This window comes from Spinacia oleracea, chromosome 5, assembly GCF_020520425.1.
Source record: "Spinacia oleracea cultivar Varoflay chromosome 5, BTI_SOV_V1, whole genome shotgun sequence".
Lineage (NCBI taxonomy): Eukaryota > Viridiplantae > Streptophyta > Magnoliopsida > Caryophyllales > Amaranthaceae > Spinacia > Spinacia oleracea.
The window spans coordinates 5,037,894-5,056,523 of record NC_079491.1 but is presented as its reverse complement, the minus strand read 5'-3'; the positions used below and the strand labels follow the sequence as shown (position 1 = coordinate 5,056,523).

At 35.4% G+C, this 18,630-nt stretch overlaps 2 protein-coding genes across 2 annotated transcripts; both read right to left on the bottom strand.

Moving 5' to 3' along the window:
• Window positions 1–12,192: 12,192 nt before the first annotated feature.
• On the bottom strand, window positions 12,193–12,996 carry LOC110784552 (DNA repair protein XRCC3 homolog). The gene is made up of 2 exons (XM_021989016.1): window positions 12,885–12,996; window positions 12,193–12,740 (listed from the first exon to the last, which is right to left on the bottom strand). Exons 1-2 carry the CDS (start codon window positions 12,994–12,996, stop codon window positions 12,193–12,195), a joined length of 660 nt encoding a protein of 219 aa, XP_021844708.1.
• A 518-nt stretch (window positions 12,997–13,514) lies between these two features.
• LOC130462016 (protein FAR1-RELATED SEQUENCE 5-like) lies at window positions 13,515–18,152 on the bottom strand. The gene is made up of 3 exons (XM_056830345.1): window positions 15,493–18,152; window positions 13,935–15,390; window positions 13,515–13,829 (listed from the first exon to the last, which is right to left on the bottom strand). The coding sequence occupies exons 1-3, from the start codon at window positions 16,323–16,325 to the stop codon at window positions 13,614–13,616; spliced, it is 2,505 nt and encodes an 834-aa protein (XP_056686323.1). The 5' UTR covers window positions 16,326–18,152; the 3' UTR covers window positions 13,515–13,613.
• Window positions 18,153–18,630: the final 478 nt, after the last annotated feature.

The window sequence follows — 18,630 nt, the reverse complement described above, 5'->3', positions numbered from 1 at the left end:
TCAAAATAAAGACCAAAACATAATTTTCAAAATTTCGGAATAATAACACTAACAAACATAATTAAAACTTCTCACCTAAATTATGTACCAAAACCAAAAATAAGAATAGAAAGTAACTAATATTTTCACCTTAAATTTTGTACAAAATATTATTTTCAAGTCAAAATTAACAATATAATTTAACTAAAATTAACACTCATTAAGCCTAATTGACCCTAAATAGAATTGAAGTAAAATTAACAAAAATAACCCTAAGTTTAGTGGTAAATTTGTTACGAAAAAAACTTGCCAAAATTACCAAAAAATGACTATTACTAAAAAAAATCGAAATCATGATCTTACAACCTCCCATTTGAGTAACTAAAAAAAAGAAAATGTTTAATTACCTTGATCTCCTCCATTGTTGAGTGGTTTTTGGTGGAAACTTGAGGGTTTTGGAGAGTGTTGGGTGGAAGAAAGGTGAAGTAGGATTTTTCAAGTGAACTTGAAGATCCTATTTATAATGTGTTTCCAAGTAAGTGTTTTAGGGCAATGTAAACTATAATGTGAGGCTTGAATTGTTATTGTAATACGAGAAACTTTTGAACTTCCGGATTTTATTTTCACACTGCCAAATGAGTTAAGTTGTATTGAGATGTTAGAGCATTCCCCAGCTGTGAACAATTAATTGTTGCTATTTACAGTTTTGTTGTATATGATTTTGAACAAATTTACTTTCGTTGAAAAACGAAAAAGTAAATCAGCTTTATTGATATAAGTGAGACGCGTGGTGCATGTAATAAATTAGAGGAAGCCAGCGCAATAATGCAATAAAAGTGGGTTCATTTTTATGTATTTTCTGAAAAAATTCGTAAACAATTTTGGTAAATTTTTTCACAATTGTGTAAAATTCATTTGGTTTATTTACTAGTAAAAGAAAAAATCAGATAAGTTGGTATATATATTGTTTTATTTCGCATGTTAGTTTTATAACGACATTAACAATATTAGATAGATATAACAATGTAAATTATCGTAAAAAACTCATATTTTAAAGAGTGGTAATGAAAAATTTATTGATTTAAATAAGTATATAATTTATAATATATAACCATAAATTAACAATTTTAGTTATCAGATCTTTTTGCATGTTATGTCAACGAGCCGAGCTCAACCGAGTATTTCGGTGTTCGACCTAGGATTAGGCTTGATGAGAAATTTCCGATCTCGAGCTCGAGCGGAGCTTAAATGAGCTTTCATTTTTCCGTTGTTTTAGCTTAGGTCACGAGTAGCTTGTTTAAGTTCAAGCTCGAGCCTAGCCGAGGTATTACCAAACGTGCCTTAATAAACGAGCGTTTAACAAACACGCCTTAAATTACCAATATCGAATTTAAATGATCATATGAATAAATTAAATATTATTTAAAAATATTATAAAACATAAAAACATATCCAAATTAAAAGGTAGCACAGTATCCTATTTATATTTTGTTAGCTGAGAAGATTAATAGGACTAAGTTACATTTGCTGTGAGGCTTAAATTATCACTGCATGGCTCGTGTATTAGGGCAACTCGAGCAGTGTAAAACCCTTCGTAATGTAAATATTCAGTTTTAAAAGGTGCCCAAAAAAAAATTGAAAAATAGAGGTTCTCAAGGCTCGAACCCTGTACCTCAGCGTGGATGAATGAAAGAGCTATTGATAATGCTAGTAACCATTGTGACAGTGAGGCAAAGCCATTGGCAATTGTCATGCAAATTTCTAGTTAAGCACTCCTTGTAGTTCTAAACGTTAATGAGTAATTAATTTTACGTTGTAGATCAATTTTGACTCCCCATCATTGTGTTGTACGTTTTTATATAATGTATGATGATACCTCCCCTATTATGTTATACATTTGTATGTCTTATAAAAATGAACTCATTTATTTTGTATTTTATTATTTTATTTTTTTGAACCGAATTTATAATTTAAATCAATACATTCCATTATTCGGTAATTAACAATAAAACTAGAATAAAAACCTGTAACCAAAAAAATAATAAAGAAATATATTGCGTCCAAAGAAACCCCTACTTTATTATCTACTGTTACACTCTCCAAGTATTTAGAGAAAAAAATAATACAAAGAATGTCAAAATAACGCACATTCTAAAACTTAGTTTTTCATTTGATTTTGATTCATAAAAGCGTAGCATGATATCCTCATTCCTTGCCTCCAAATATGCAACTTTTTCCAACAGCATTTTATTTTCTAGAAATATCTTTTCAACTTGGAATTTCAAGCGCACAGTTTCTTGCTTGAGATTACAATTCTCATCTTGTAGCTCATCTAGAATGTTACCGTTTACCTCACTTTCCCAAAAGAAAAAACCACAAGTATCATCCTGTAAAAAAACCGATCATCATTCTGAAAACCAAAATGTTGGGAAAAAGTGATTTAAATCTACCTAATGAATCGATTATATTACCTTCCATACCGGGCAAGAGTAAAATTGTTGGCCCTTGTTTTTTGTGTGTTTGCATGTTTGTAGCTTGGCCTTGTAACCATGGTAACATTGAACTTGCTGTGCCTTACAAGAACTGCCTCGCGAAGAATTTGCCGAATTGGGTGTTCCTTGCTCAATAGCCATATATATTCTTACTAAATGTTAATTTTTGTTTTTTTTTTTTTTTGGGCACGTAATGTAAGTAGATATCCCACAGAAACGGTCATTATATAGAAGTCCAGATTGTTACCGTTGCAATTTAACTTGAATAAAAAAATAATAATCTAATAACAATACAACGAAAACCTAACCTAGTTAAATAATAAAAAATTAAAAAATCTAATCGTGGGAGATAGGATAACTAAAATGAATACAACAAATTAATAAAACTATAGGAAAGTTATTTGGACACATACTTGAAAATTGTTTGCAAACAAAGTCGACGACAATTATTAAATATTCCCATACACAAATTCTTCAATGACGGGTCCAAATCCGTAATCACCATTTGGTCCTTGATCTGCTTTTAATGTCCTGTCAATGTCCTGTTGGTCCCATACTCGTACGCGGCAGGCGTCGGGTGCCATGTTCAGATCAGCTCTGGACGATGCTAGCCTATCGATATATATGATCTGTTATTTTTAAGGGAAATAATTGTTGTTAGGTACATGTATACCTATGGTTTTCATAAACAAACGAGTGTTTGTTATTAATGTTGTTATAACTTACAAGCAGTAGAAGTGTGCATCCACCATAGCCCTGAATTGAATTTTTGAATTTTTCCCCGTATTTGACAAGCCAATCCAACACATATGCTGCCCAATTATACTTTGTTGCCTCTGAAGCTTTGTCTAAGACGGTGATATGTATCGGGCTTATCCAACCACATTTTTGTGTAGGACAAAGGAGAGTTCCTAAAGCATATAGTAAGAAATGTTTTTTGAAACTAATCTTGTCTATATGACAGTCGATTATTTTTGAATAAACCTCAGATTCTGTAACCGCACCATAAGATGTGTTTTGTTTATACTGCCTCTTTGTGTGAATATCTACAAGTTTTGAAGAATTATTTGGTAGCAAAAGGTGCTTCCCCGAATTTAAACCTAAAACCCAACTAATTGTTTCCTCGTCTATTTTAACGTAGTAATTGTCCCGTATCTTCAGCTCTAAGTTGTCCGGGTCAAACCTAGACATGATCCAATAACCAAATGTTGCGTCAATATGATTGACCCTTATATACAATAGTTCCTCGAAACCCATTTCCACCACCCATTTTTTTTGTGGTTCTGTTAATTTTGCAAGCATTTGTGCAAATTGACTTATACCACAACCCATTCCAGGAATCTGACCAAAAAAAAAAACAATACAGTACATGAATTTAGTGATTTATTTAAAACTATAAACATTTTAATTAAAAAAAAATCCATACATTTCTAATTATACAATCCCTATTTCTAAAAACTTCGATCATATTTAAATAATATTACATATGTAACTCATAAAATGTCACTAACCGTTGTCGAACATTGACCATAGTCGTTATGTTCCCCTTCATTAGCCTCCGTATGCTGTTGTGCATTGATATTCGGCTATACAACAAAAATGAATTTAAGTTACTATAATAAGACAAACTTTAAAAATCTAAATACCTTAATCGGCATAAACATACCTTTTTAATTGGACTTAGATTTGTAACATTTTTCTTTTTTTTCCCAGTTGGATGAGTTGCCGCATAGTTAGTGTGTTGGATAATGATGTTAACCAATCTTTTCTTCAGACCCAAATCCACCATTGCCTGAAAGTCTTCTGAATTTGAAAGTAACCTCCCTTCGCTGTGAAATTTTTTAATGTCGGCGACATACCAGATCTTGTAGTCATAGTATCCCATAGATCTAATTATATTATGCAGATAGTTGAAGTTTAATATGGTCGTTGCTATCATATACAATTTTGACGACCCTTTTTTATATTGGCGGCGTGGATGGAAAACAATTTTCCCCTCACGCCAAACTACAAGCCATATTTTGGCGGTCTGTGTTATTGGTTCTCTGCGATAAAACGATTCAATTACAAATTATTCAACAAATTAAAAAACAAAAACAAACCCAGATAAAGGTAATCGATTAACATACCTTAATAGCGACAGTCCTCTTTGATTATTCATTATCTGCCAAAAAAATTGAACTCAGATCTGGTTGTGTAGATTAATTTGAAGAAAGGAGATTTTGGTTTCCGGTAAACTAAGTGTGGTTGCTGGTGATATTTACAAAGTATTCCCCACAATTCCCGTAAATGTCGAAATAGTATATGCAAAAGCAAAAGCAAAAGCAATACGACGAATATAAAAAAAAATTATATTTCAATACGAATAAAACAAAGACGTCATTGATTTTAATATAAAAACTTTTTCAAGCCGTACAACGTAATATTTAAGAAAGTGCATACGATAAACGTTGCATGTAACCACTTCTACAACAAAATTCCCTAGTCTTCTTGTGTTAAATCAACGAACACTATCTTTTTCTGTTTCCCTTCCTTGAGCAAAAATTCGTCCTCTTCTAAAGGTTCTCGCTTTAGTAGTCGATCATCCGCTTTTGCTACCGCAATTAGTCGATCTCCCTTCTGGTTTGGTTTAATTTTTTCAAAAGACCAATTCTCAACTAAGTAATAGTCACGTTCTTCCATAAATACTTCACTTACATTAGGAGCGCATCGTAGATCGCTTACTATCTTGGAAGTTTCAGAAGGTCCTAAACGCTTGATAATGAACCGCATAAATCTCCTCCAATCAATTTTGAATTGCTCCTGTTGAAGTTCCACCGCCAAGTACTTACACCAACGGGGTGTAGATGGTACATCTACAACAAACATGTCCGAAATCCATGTTATATTAGGCTATTTTAAGTGTAACTCGCTAATAATATTAAAACGCCGTTTTAGTAGGAGTTAGCTTACCTTTTCCACATACTCGAATTTTTGATATTTCCTTCATTCTTGACGAACTTGTGACGCCATGAGTTAGCTTACCTCTTCGATTCACCGGTGCCATTCCCACAATAGTTCTTGATGTACTTAAATGTTCAACAAATTGTATTCGTGGTTTGTTTGTAGTTGTTGAATTGCTATTTCATTTTGTATGTCTTATGTATATATATGCACCAATGCACCATATATGGATTTGGAGCACATGTGTTTTCTGGCGGGAAAAGTAGAACTAATTAGGCGTAATTTAGTGTGTTGTTTATCACGTCGTTATGAATTTTTCAGACCAAATTAATAGTTTTGTTGTTAATTACGTAGATAATCGTAGACAAACATGGTTGTATGTAAAGTAGTTTCGTTATATATTGAATAGCGTAGTTTTCCCGCCAGACATTTGCATTGGTAGTCCCAAAAGCTGAAAAGTGGTTGCATTGTAAAATGTGCTATATAGCACTAGCTTCGATACTTTGCAGAAGTGAAGTTTAATGGGTTAAAGATTTAAGTTGTATAATATTATGTATGACTATAATGGGTTAAAGATTTAATTTGTATAACATCAGATCTTTATTTTGTATTTAACTAAAGTGAAATGAATGTCTAAAGTCTTCGTCACTTTAACATGATTTGATTGGGTTCAAGAGTCAAATTAACCTAGACAACCTTGGTAACCAAGATCAGAATGAGATTTGATTCGAGTATTCAAGACCAGATTAACACTTGTAACTCTTGTTTGTTCCTAATCCGTCGATACAATTGGTTCTACTTTGATCGGACCAAATGGCCAACTAAACCTAATCACCCCGTATTGAAACAAACCGTCTAGTGATTCGATTTAAGTGAGTGAAGTGTTTATTGTTTTGTTCAATTGGTTGACCTTTGATCGGAACGAATGTTCACCTAAACCTAATCACCCTGTGTGGAACGACACCATTTAATGAGATTTGATTCGAGTATTCAAGACCAGATTAACACTTGTAACTCTTGTTTGTTCCTAATCCGTCGATACAATTGGTTCTACTTTGATCGGACCAAATGGCCAACTAAACCTAATCACCCCGTATTGAAACAAACCGTCTAGTGATTCGATTTAAGTGAGTGAAGTGTTTATTGTTTTGTTCAATTGGTTGACCTTTGATCGGAACGAATGTTCACCTAAACCTAATCACCTTGTGTGGAACGACACCATTTAATGAGATTTGATTCGAGTATTCAAGACCAGATTAACACTTGTAACTCTTGTTTGTTCCTAATCCGTCGATACAATTGGTTCTACTTTGATCGGACCAAATGGCCAACTAAACCTAATCACCCCGTATTGAAACAAACCGTCTAGTGATTCGATTTAAGTGAGTGAAGTGTTTATTGTTTTGTTCAATTGGTTGACCTTTGATCGGAACGAATGTTCACCTAAACCTAATCACCTTGTGTGGAACGACACCATTTAATGAGATTTGATTCGAGTATTCAAGACCAGATTAACACTTGTAACTCTTGTTTGTTCCTAATCCGTCGATACAATTGGTTCTACTTTGATCGGACCAAATGGCCAACTAAACCTAATCACCCCGTATTGAAACAAACCGTCTAGTGATTCGATTTAAGTGAGTGAAGTGTTTATTGTTTTGTTCAATTGGTTGACCTTTGATCGGAACGAATGTTCACCTAAACCTAATCACCCTGTGTGGAACGACACCATTTAATGAGATTTGATTCGAGTATTCAAGACCAGATTAACACTTGTAACTCTTGTTTGTTCCTAATCCGTCGATACAATTGGTTCTACTTTGATCGGACCAAATGGCCAACTAAACCTAATCACCCCGTATTGAAACAAACCGTCTAGTGATTCGATTTAAGTGAGTGAAGTGTTTATTGTTTTACCTATTTAACCCTTAGTGAACGATAATGGACTTTTAGTTAGAAATTTACACATAATTTATAATCGGGCCTAATACTCACCTAAAATATGTCTTGGCAAGTGAAATTAAACGTATACATACAATTTAAAGTTAACGGTGTCCTTAGCTATGTGTATTTATAATACAATAAAAACATTAAGACCGAAAAAAATTAAATAAATTTGAATTAAAGTTAAATAAAAAAAGGGAAAGATAATAGTGTAATTAATGTCAACAAAACTACATTTTGCTTTTCTTTTGTGTATAGGAAGAATCAAACGCGTGCCATTCATTGCAAAAAGTGTCTCCGTTTTGAAAATCTGCCAAAAAAAAAAAGAAGCACTCAATCTTCTCATCTCTGTTCACACTCCAAAACCCACCCCAACAAGGTGAACATCCGATATTCGTTCGCCGGAAACATAGGAAAATTCGTCAAGAGTTTCTTTGAGCCAATTGAAATGTAAGTTCTTAATTTGTTTCAACCATTACATAATTGTGTAACCGAAGTATTAAATTCGCCAAAAAGTGAATCCGAGAAGCTATGTTTGAGTGTTGCATGTAGCTATTCCACATTAAAAACCCGGAATTTATTGATTTGTTTGTGTTGCTCCGTTGTTAATGTTTGAATTGTGTGTAATAAAACCCCCAGGGAGGCAGATCCGGCGCATACGCACTACGATTGCATTCTTAAACTAGCGGCGTGCTACAGGGATGACTCCGACGACGATGACTCTAACTCCGGCCAGCCGCACAAGTCCCAATCCACCCAACCTTCTCAACTCTCAGAGGTACAGTATCACTTAACTTGTAATTTTAGATTTATCGTAACTAATTATTGTTAGTAGCGCTTCTCTAATTAGTGTTCCTATAAAAACCTTTGTTAGCTCGAACAAGAAACTGTCGATCCAATTGGACAGTTCGTGGGCAATGAAACTGAGGTATTGTTTGTAAAACCAGTGAGCCTTGAGTATGAATTACATGTTTATCTTTTTTGAATTTTTTTATTCACTATGTGGATTGATTTTAATTTGTAGGATTCTAATTTCATTGATAAGAACACCCAGAAAAGTAGTGGAATTAACAAGTCCGGTGATGATTTCACTAGCAATGAACCAATTTGTATGCAGCCCTTGTTGGGGGTAAGATTGTGTTGAACTGGTGACTAAAAATTATTTATTGGTTAACTTTTGTTTTTCGTTGTATAGTTATACCTTCTTTACCAAAAAAAAATCTCTTGTTTTTTCTGTTATAGGAGTCAAACACAATTAATAGTGTCACTGATGTTCGCGGTGAATTTGAAAACCCCGCATTTGCGGTGAACAATAGTCAACCATTAAATTTCAATTTTGATGATAATTTAACTTTCGAAGATTTCTCACAGGTAATGACTGCATCCCTATATTGATTTGGTTTGATTTATCCATACGAAATATTTAAATCACTTATTAAGAAATAATCACAACACCGCTTGACAACACATTTTATGTTTTGTAGGACAACATATGGAACGACATTAACTATTCCAATCCTGACAACCAATGTGACATACCTTATGAGGCTCCCACGGGCACGAACAGAGGGGTAGGCAACTTTTCATATATTCGTTGCCATTGTTTGTGGGTACAAAGATGATTATCTTTAACCAAACTTTTTGTTGTAGGATATCGAGGGTCAACAAACTAATAATACAATTGAAAGCGATCCAATATTACCCAATGAGGGTAATGCTGCTTCTGGAGTAAACAATGATCTGCCGGTTGAAGAGGGTAAGGTTCAAAACAAGCATGGTCGTCCACGAACGGTTAAAACAGCAACAGTTCAAAAAAAAAAAACGGGTGGTAAATGGGTAAAGGGCGGACCAGGTAGACCACCAAAGGAACAGGGGCCACGAACTAAGGTATTGGTCGTACAACATTATCTGTACTTTGTGTAATTTTTTGATTGACATTATCCTAACTCATTTAAACTATTTTGATTGACATTGTGTTGTAATTTTTGAAATATTTCAGCACACTGCCCTACGGACGTACCCTGGCCTTGTTTGTGACATCCTAACCGAGTTGTGTCCTATAAGGAAGGATTGGGTCATAGCTGCTGGTTTTGGGTCTATTTTGAACCTAAAAATAAGTAAGGTAGATAGATATTTCATTACCTGGTTAGAGAGTAGGTGGGATTGGAAAAGACGAGTGCTTCGCATACGCGATGATTATGAGATAGTGATTGATGAGAGAATGGTTTCTTGGATCACTGGAATTCCTGTAGGGGTTTATAGAATCCCCTTTTTAAATAAGACCGATAAGGAACTTGGAAAATTGTTTAAGGAGTACGTCAGGGAAAAGGATGGAGGAATAGACTATGTCTGGTTGTATAACAAGTGTTTATGGGAGGTTCAGGATGAGATGGTTTTTCTTCGCGATTTCATACTACTGTCATTTGGTTGCTTGTTTTGCATGACCAAATACAACTTCATATCCATCAAATTATTGGCACTACTGAAATCAACATACTTTACAACACCCCGAGACTGGAATTGGTGTGGGTTTCTTTACGACTGGATTGCAGGTCATGAGAAGGAGAAGGGAAGACCATCTTCGATTATTTTAATGGTTAGTGAGGATAGACGTTGTGCGCATCGTCCGTGTTTTTTTTTTTTTTTGTAATTAGTTATTCCTCCCCGCGAATGATAACTACTCCATCTTTTGGCAGATTGCTTACCTGGACAGGTTAAAGTATGGTGTTACTCCGTTGGCTTGGAAAACTGATACACCTAGATTAGGGGCATGGCTACAAGATGATGTCACAAACGCTATTGCACAAGATTTGGGACCGGATGGCGAATATGGCCATGCAGAGGTAAAAACCAATATCTAACTTTTTTGTTGTATTGAACAATATATGTTATTCAGTAGTGATCATTTATACGCCTATTTAGGTTGTACTGAATGTTGAGTATGGGAAACCATACCCCATTGGCAAGCCGTTAGAGCGGACCCCATGGGATGCCCTTGCTGAACGAACACTTCTTAGTAAGAGGACTGGTACACCAATGTTACCCTCTAAAGCGTCAACCAAAGCGGATAGTCGATCAAGGAACGTGGATTATAGATGCCGGGGCAAGAGGAAGAGGAAGGTACGAGTCTTTATTATATTATTGTTTGTTGTAACTGGTTTTTGTTACAACCTACTTCACCGTGATAATTATCACTAAACTACACAGGCCACACTTGAAGGCTCCGTACAACAAAATGCTTATGATACAAGGCGTGGACGAAGTTATAGAGCTGCCAATAAAAACATTGATGACCTTGATGGTCCTCATCAGGACGAGGAATACGCTACGGGGCCTGAAAACAGAAACCTGAATGAGGATGATGGTGTTGAGGAACCTCAAAACAACACGGGTGATGACATTGACAGTGTTGGAGTTGTTGATGGTTACACAACTGGCAGCGATGATGGACTTTCCATGCCAGATGCTTTACAGCATAAAACTGTCATTGAACCAAGAACGTTAAAGATTTCAACTATGATTTTGACCGTGAACAAGTTTCCAAACCAAATGGTGTTTAAAGCTGGTGATATCACGATTGATCGGATCATGCTTCAAACGTCCTTTAAGTCCAAAGGCGAAGTACATGATAATGTATGGGGGTTGCATTTTGTAATTAGTTAATAGGTCTCTGGATTAGTTTTCTCATACTAACATTGTCTTATTGGTTAGGTGATGTCTGCATGGTGCGCGTGTTTGAATGCTGATACGACCTCCGGAGTTGGCATAAGGTCTTACGTGCTTATGCCAGATCTCATGGTAAGCTTATTATGCAAATACATAGTAGTAGACACCCATTAACCTTATATACGAAGTAATGCTATGGATGTTTAAAACGTAGGGTGAATTGTTAGACCTTGAAGAATCAAGTGAGAACTACACAGAAGCTTTGTTAATGAAATCAAAGCAACTACTTGAGGACATCAACTACTACCAGATTGATTTGGGTGCAATACAAAAGGTAAGTAGTCTTATTTTCGCACAGAAATGGTGGTTTACGGCTATTAACTCTATGTTGTGCAATCAGCTTTATGTCCCGATTAAACGCCGAGGACGGTGGGTGGTTGTTAAAGTGGACCGTGTTGCGCATAAGGAGGATCTTAACTCAAATATGTTGAAAATGACTATTTTTGCACCAAGGCAAAAGGTTATGGGTTTAAATGCTAGGGATAAATTCGTATACAAACTGGTACGTACTGCTATTTTCGGGAAACATACTTCCGCCTTAATCTCGTATTAATTCGATAAAACCCAATTGTAACAGGAACGTATGTTTTTGGGTTTTCAATCGCACTTGGGATTAAAAAATGATGAATTGACCTTAAATACTGCCTCTTTTGATCTATGGTCAAATGGACCAAAAGAGAAATGTCGCCAGGACGGGGGTGTACTGTGTATGATCTACCTCTTGTCATCCGTTGAGAACGTGGCAGAGTGGTTGGAGGTAAGACTATTTAATTTACATGTGGAAATAAGTTGTTTTAATTTTTTTTTATTAATCACTACACTAACCGTGTGTTCATTAATTATGACTAGGGCTACGTAGAGGAGGTGAGGGACGTCCGGAATTACATGCTCGGACGGCTAGTTACAAACCCACACAATGAAATCAAAGTGGACGAGCTAATAAGGAAATTGACTGACGGACAATGATGGTTATTGATTTGGTTGTATGGTAGGATTTCATTAACAAAAAATTTAGTAGCGTATTACTCGCAGCATAACTGCGTCTTTTAAACATGTTAAACATTTTCTAATGTTCATTGGTCTTATTGGCACAATTTCTTAGTATCTTTTAACTACAAACACCGACAATCCCCTCTTCAGTGATGTTGAACATACATGCATCTACCTCTAATGATGGTGAAAATGCAATGTTTATAAATCTGTCAATTTGTTGGGTAAACGAATTAAATCTTTTGGACAACATTAGACGAGTGCGTACATTGCGTGTCCATGAGGCGCCCAAAGCCGGACGGACCTTTCTCCCGGACGATATAATGAAATTTTGCGTTGTATCGTGATCAGATGGAAATACGTCAATCACATTGTTAGCCACAACAACGGCAACATGATTGGATGCGGCAATTGTACGTAACCCATAACCAATAGCTTGTATAAGATCCTTTCTTTCGGTTGAGCCAACAACATTGTTTTCAAAATGACCAGTGAACATACTACCTATTGAATCAATAACAACAACGCGGATTGGCATTGATGAATTTTGAGACATTTTAATAAGTTTTACAGTCCATTCTAGCACATCCGGTATTTCATGAGGAGTGTCAACTTGCTTTGTAGTTATGTAATCCAAAGGATTTCCATTTAATGTTTCAAGGTCCCCTAAAACATATGGAACTAATCTACTTAAACGACGTATGGGAAAGGGACCAAGTGAATGGATATATATAGCCGAGGAACAAATACCACCCCTTGAAGGCGGCAATTGACAAGAGAGACTAATTTGAAGGCAAAATTGAGTCTTACCTGATGCATTTTCGCCACACACCTCAGTCACTTCACCGATTGTTATTCCCCCACTCAACATCGAATCGATTTCACTGCATCTCGTTGTGATTTTGTTTACACTAGTAGCCATTCTTTGTGATGTAGTAATCTCTTATAATTACTTTTTCTTTGAAATGGAGGGATTGAACACACCCTTATATTCACCTAGTTCTAACATGTCATTGATGGATCATGTTGTTTCCAATAAATAATATTCATATATTACAAAAAATAAGGGGCTGACTTTTGCATGACATGGGAATGCATTTTTTGACTACAATGACCAAACACATCATGTTTACATTTGGTAAGACTAGTATAATGAAGTCGTTGTTTTTATAATTGTTTCCCAGTGTAATAGATTCGTTGTATGTACATTATTAATTAATATAAATTATACAATAAATAGTATTGTTGCCCACAAATATCACTGGCTTAGCCTCACTGTCACAATGGTTACTCTTTCCTCCTCATTGAGCATATTGTCTACCCGTTGGTTGTGGGTTCGACGCCTAATAAAACTCATTTTGTATTTTTTTTTTTTACACTGATAAAGTAATTGAGGTTACATCAATTACATATATAGACATAACGTAAAGTACATAGCAAAAAGGGAGGATTGGATTAAAAAATTCAATTCTTAAAATACCGTTTAAACGAAAATATATCTTTGAAGAAATCAAATTAAATTACATTTACACAAAACATTCACAATCTGGTGCGCCAATCGTTAATATCAAATTCAAATGACTGTGAACAATCCTGAGACAAATGTAATTGGGACGGGTGTGCTTGAGAACTTTGAGAAGGATGTACATTAGAACTTTGTGGGACGTTCTCCGCATATGTACCCCCAACGTGATTCGCGTGTTGTTGCCTAGCACGGTAACTTGGAAGATTTCCAAATGCGTTGCAAATAAGTTCCTACATTGCACAAACAACATTTAAGTAGAAAAGTAAAGTTATATTTCCTAATGAAAACTTGCATATACGATACGAATCACCAAACAAATAAAATATAAATTTTACCTCATTAGCAATAACTTCCTCTTCAGTAACCACTTTTTTGTTCTTAGAATTCCCACCGGCCTTTCCACCAAAAGGAGCATTCCTTTTTGTCTTTGCCCTACCAGTATGCCGTTTGTCAACCGGTGTTTTGATCCTGTTCTCGTCCACGACCGGTTCTACATCCCTTAATCTGGCTCTCTCACCAAATTCTCGTGGACGTAGCCTTCGACGACCAAATACATTTCTCGCATCTGGGTCCCACCAACATATAAGGTCGTCCCCTTTTTCCCCAGTCTTTCGTATTCCGACTACATCCTCCATTTTTAGCCGCACAACATCCATAGCCTCCTTGTACAACCGAAGTGCATCATCATTACGCATAGCTAATTCAGACAAGTAATTATGCCGTTGTGAAAGCTCTTTGGCTTTGCCCAATCTGATAGATTCAAGAGGGTCGAAGTAAGATACTCGAATGCTCTCGTACGACCTAACACACTTCATCCACCGTTGTAGTATGTACTTTTCTGGAACAAATTGAAAATCCTCTACATCCATTGCACGCATTATATGTCTACAAAGTATTCCCGTAAATTCAAACAAGTTACAAGAGCAATGTAAATCACCATTTTCCTTATCCACCCTAACATCATAACTTTTAAACCTTTTCCGCCAAAACGGTGAGGTTAGTTTTTCATCAGCTCTATACAACACCACTGATCCATGACATGAGGTTTTCGTGACATTTGTGTGTGTCAATCCTCTACGCTCTTTAACAACCTCAGCAAACTTCTCACTAGTGTACGTCTTAACCAATACATACTCAACTAAAACACTCTTATCAACATCAATCTTAGCAGGCTTATCAATGTTATCAAAATTATCCTGTTTCTCTTCCTCAGCTTTTATCCTCATACAATATTCATAATTATGAATGAACAAAACTAAACCACAATCTAAGTTCACGTGAGTTTTAAAAAATCTATTCATACCCTCACTCCTTTGTGTAGAAGACATACCTGCCCAAAACTTTCCTCTATTATATGCCGGAGCCCACTGACGCCTGTTATCATACGCGTCCTTCATCCACCCAGGACCCCTTAAACCGTACTCATCCATCACATGACACCAAGCTTCATCGAACTCATCTGGATCAATCAGATCATGTATTGCAGTTCTGATCAGGGTGTCTATTTTCTTCCAATCACTGAGACTACCTAGGTTCTTACTAGCATTCTGGAGCATGTGCCACAAACATAGTCTGTGACGGACGCCCGGGAAGACTAGCTCAATTGCTCTACAAATTGCTTTGTCTTGGTCGGTTAAGATGCCTAGTGGTGCCTTCCCCATACACTTCAGGAATTCTTCAAATACCCAAACAAATGAGGGAGTATTTTCATGGGAAATTAAGGCCGCAGCAAATATAATTGATTTGCCATGATGGTTTACACCAATGAATGGAGCAAATGGAATCCGATACCTAAAACAATATAAATGTATTGGATATTACTTTTTCAAACAAATGGACCAAAGTACAATTACAAAGAATTTAAATCAATAAAAACTTAATTAAAACACGTACCGGTTGCAAGCGAAAGTAGTATCAAAAGTAATAACATCCCCAAAATATTTGCATGTACCCCTACTACGTGCATCCGACCAAAATGCATTCGTAAAAACACCATCATCATCTACTTGTATTGAGCTATAAAACTCGGGATGCAAATCACGTTGTGCCTTAAAGTAAGCATCGAGTCCTGCGGCATCTGCAGCACTAAATCTTGATGAACGACGTTCGACGTTGATTGCGTTCCTCAAGTCTCTATTATTAAATGTAATATTTTCATAACCTCCCTTTTCAATTAGATGCGTACCAAAGTTCTTACTTATGCTAACACCACCCATGTCATTGATCATCGCCCTCTTAAATGTAGTACCGTCTATACATCTATAATTAACCATCAGTCTACTACAGTCAGGATTTAAAGGATGATTGTGTTGCAAGTCACAAGTCAATATAGTAAATAGCCCATCTCTACTTACACCGTAAATATTCATCTTACAACCGGTCACATTAGACCCAACACCTTTTTTCACCCCTCCCTTCTTGCATTTTAATCTAATAAGTTCCATCATATGCGGCTTTGCCTCATACTTTCCCACACCAGACTTAGATACTCCCTTTTCTTTGTACTCTTTTTTCAGCTTATTACTTTTGATAAACATCTCAAATCCTTCTTTGAAGGCATACAACTGACAAAATTCGAAAAACTCATGGCCCGTTGTAAAACACATCCCTACACTAGGGGGGTTAACGATAACTTCTTGTCCATCAGTTATTAATCTATATTGTGAGCTTTCAGGAACATTTTCATTCAGATCAGGGACACTTTCGTTTAGGTCTACCCAAGCCATACAGAACTCCCACGTATATCACTGTTGTACAAAATACGAAAAACGTTTAGGGTTTTATAAAATGCTGCCAAACGTTTAGGGTTTTATAAAATACAACAAACAAACAAATTATATACAACGATTTTAGAATAACCACTTAGTTTAGTGTTTAACCATATAGGATAACATACAACTTAATAACATTCTTAATACTACGTAATTATAGAATGTATGAAATAAACAAAAAAAACACCTTGTTTTCTCCGTCGTGCAGATCTACTTTCTCACCAAAAACAAATTTATCAAATTAACATGAAACTACAATTTTTCATTAACTCATCAATATCTGCCAAACAATCAAGATTCATCAATATCATGAAACTCCAATTTTTCATTAATTCAAACAAATTTAACTACCCAAAAATAAAACATTCATATAGCATTGTTATTTTCAGGAATTAATTAACTACATTTGACAAAAACAATTTAACGAAAAACTTACATTAATTTCGAAGCGAGATTTCGAAGCTGAATTTCGAAGCTTAATAATGTTGTAGCAGCTCTAAACGTTTTGCTAAAAACTTTCCTGTGCGTTTTTGTTTGTGGCAAACTCGATAAAATGGGAGATGATACAACCCCTTCAGCTTTGCCTTTATTTTCTTTGCTGAACCGTTTTCCAGAAAATATTACCGTTGAAGGTTGAATGAGCTTTTTTTTTTAAAGTTAAAGATTGAATTTTTATTTCTTTTTTTTTTAATTATTTTGCTGCTTGGGCGGGATTTGTTTTGGGGAGGAAAGGGGAGGTAATGTTCCCGCTTGAAAACACTAAAGGGCGGTTGATGCCAAATATTTTCCCCCTAAAACCAAATGCATTTCCCCCTAAAACTCAATTAATCCATGCTGATTTGGACCACTAAGATGGCAGTGTACCTGGGCCCCAATTACCCCCAGTGTAACTGTATCATCTCCCGTTCTTATGACATGAATGAGCCAATCATATGCCTTGATTTTAGGGTAAAAGTTGACGTAGTACTTTTCCCAAAAAGCTATAAATACAAACCCTTCATTGTGGGGGTCAGAAAAATCTCTTAGGAGAAGGGAATAATGTAAGAGGGGAAAGCAAATTGGGGCATATATTCAGTATTAGTTATGTTACTTATCTATATTGATTTTACGTAGTATGATTTATCTAATTACCTTAATCCTTAACTTTGCAAAAATGTCTTTCTTTCTATAAAAAAACAATCACGACTAAAGATGACACTGGTCCGGGATGGCCCGAGACCCCGACACGAAAAAAACATGGCCTGACTCGGGCACAAAAAAAAAAAGTACGGCCGACATGAGACACATTGAGCTTGGGCCGTGTTTGCTTTATGAATTTTTTTGGCAAGGCCAGACGTGAAAGGCAACAAGTGGGCTTAACGTGGGGCGATCTGCATACCTCCTATCCTAATTGAAAAATACAGAACTAATTACCCTAGAATTAAACACATCCTGCACCCTTTTAAAATCTCAATCATAGGCTAATTAAAAATACAGAACCAATTGCCATAGAATTAAACACATCAATGGATTCTAAACACTCACTAATCACTTGAAAATTCTTGCTAGGAAAAGAATTGCGTATTCACATCAAAGATAATTATGAATTATATCAGTTGAAACCAGAAAGGACGTCTTTTATTCAACTTTGAAATTATCAAGAGAGTCATTTCAACGGTAATCTCATCGATGAATGTCGATGATTAAAGTGGTATGAAGTTCCTCCAGATGGTGTTTCCATATATCCCGATAAATGGTATATAGTACTTGACGACAAATATGCGATCATATCCCGTTATCCAAATCTAGCACTTAGCATTTTTTATATTTGTTTTATGCTACTTTAATTATTTTTCACATTTTTCTATTATTTAAATATTATTCCTAACTATATTATATTTATTAATATTGTTATTATTTATAATAATATGCTTAATAAACATTTGAAATTATTAGGATTATTAGGATTTTTTTATTTCAATTAAGTTAAGTTTGGTCATTTCAATAAGTTAAGTTAAGTTCAGTTCAAGTCCTATTAAGTTCAGTTCAGTTATATTTCGGCCCAGTAAATTCAGTTCAGTGCAAGTAAGTTCAAAAAATTTCAATCTCAAACACCAGGGCCTAATTAAACCATTTTTCTAAACAGCTATTGGGCCAATAATTAGTTAACTAAATATCTACAAAGTATAAAACTTTAATCCATAAACTTGAACGCATGTCGCAACAACAATTTTTTTTTTTTTCTTTGCGAACGAACTAGAAAAAGCAACCAAAATCAGGG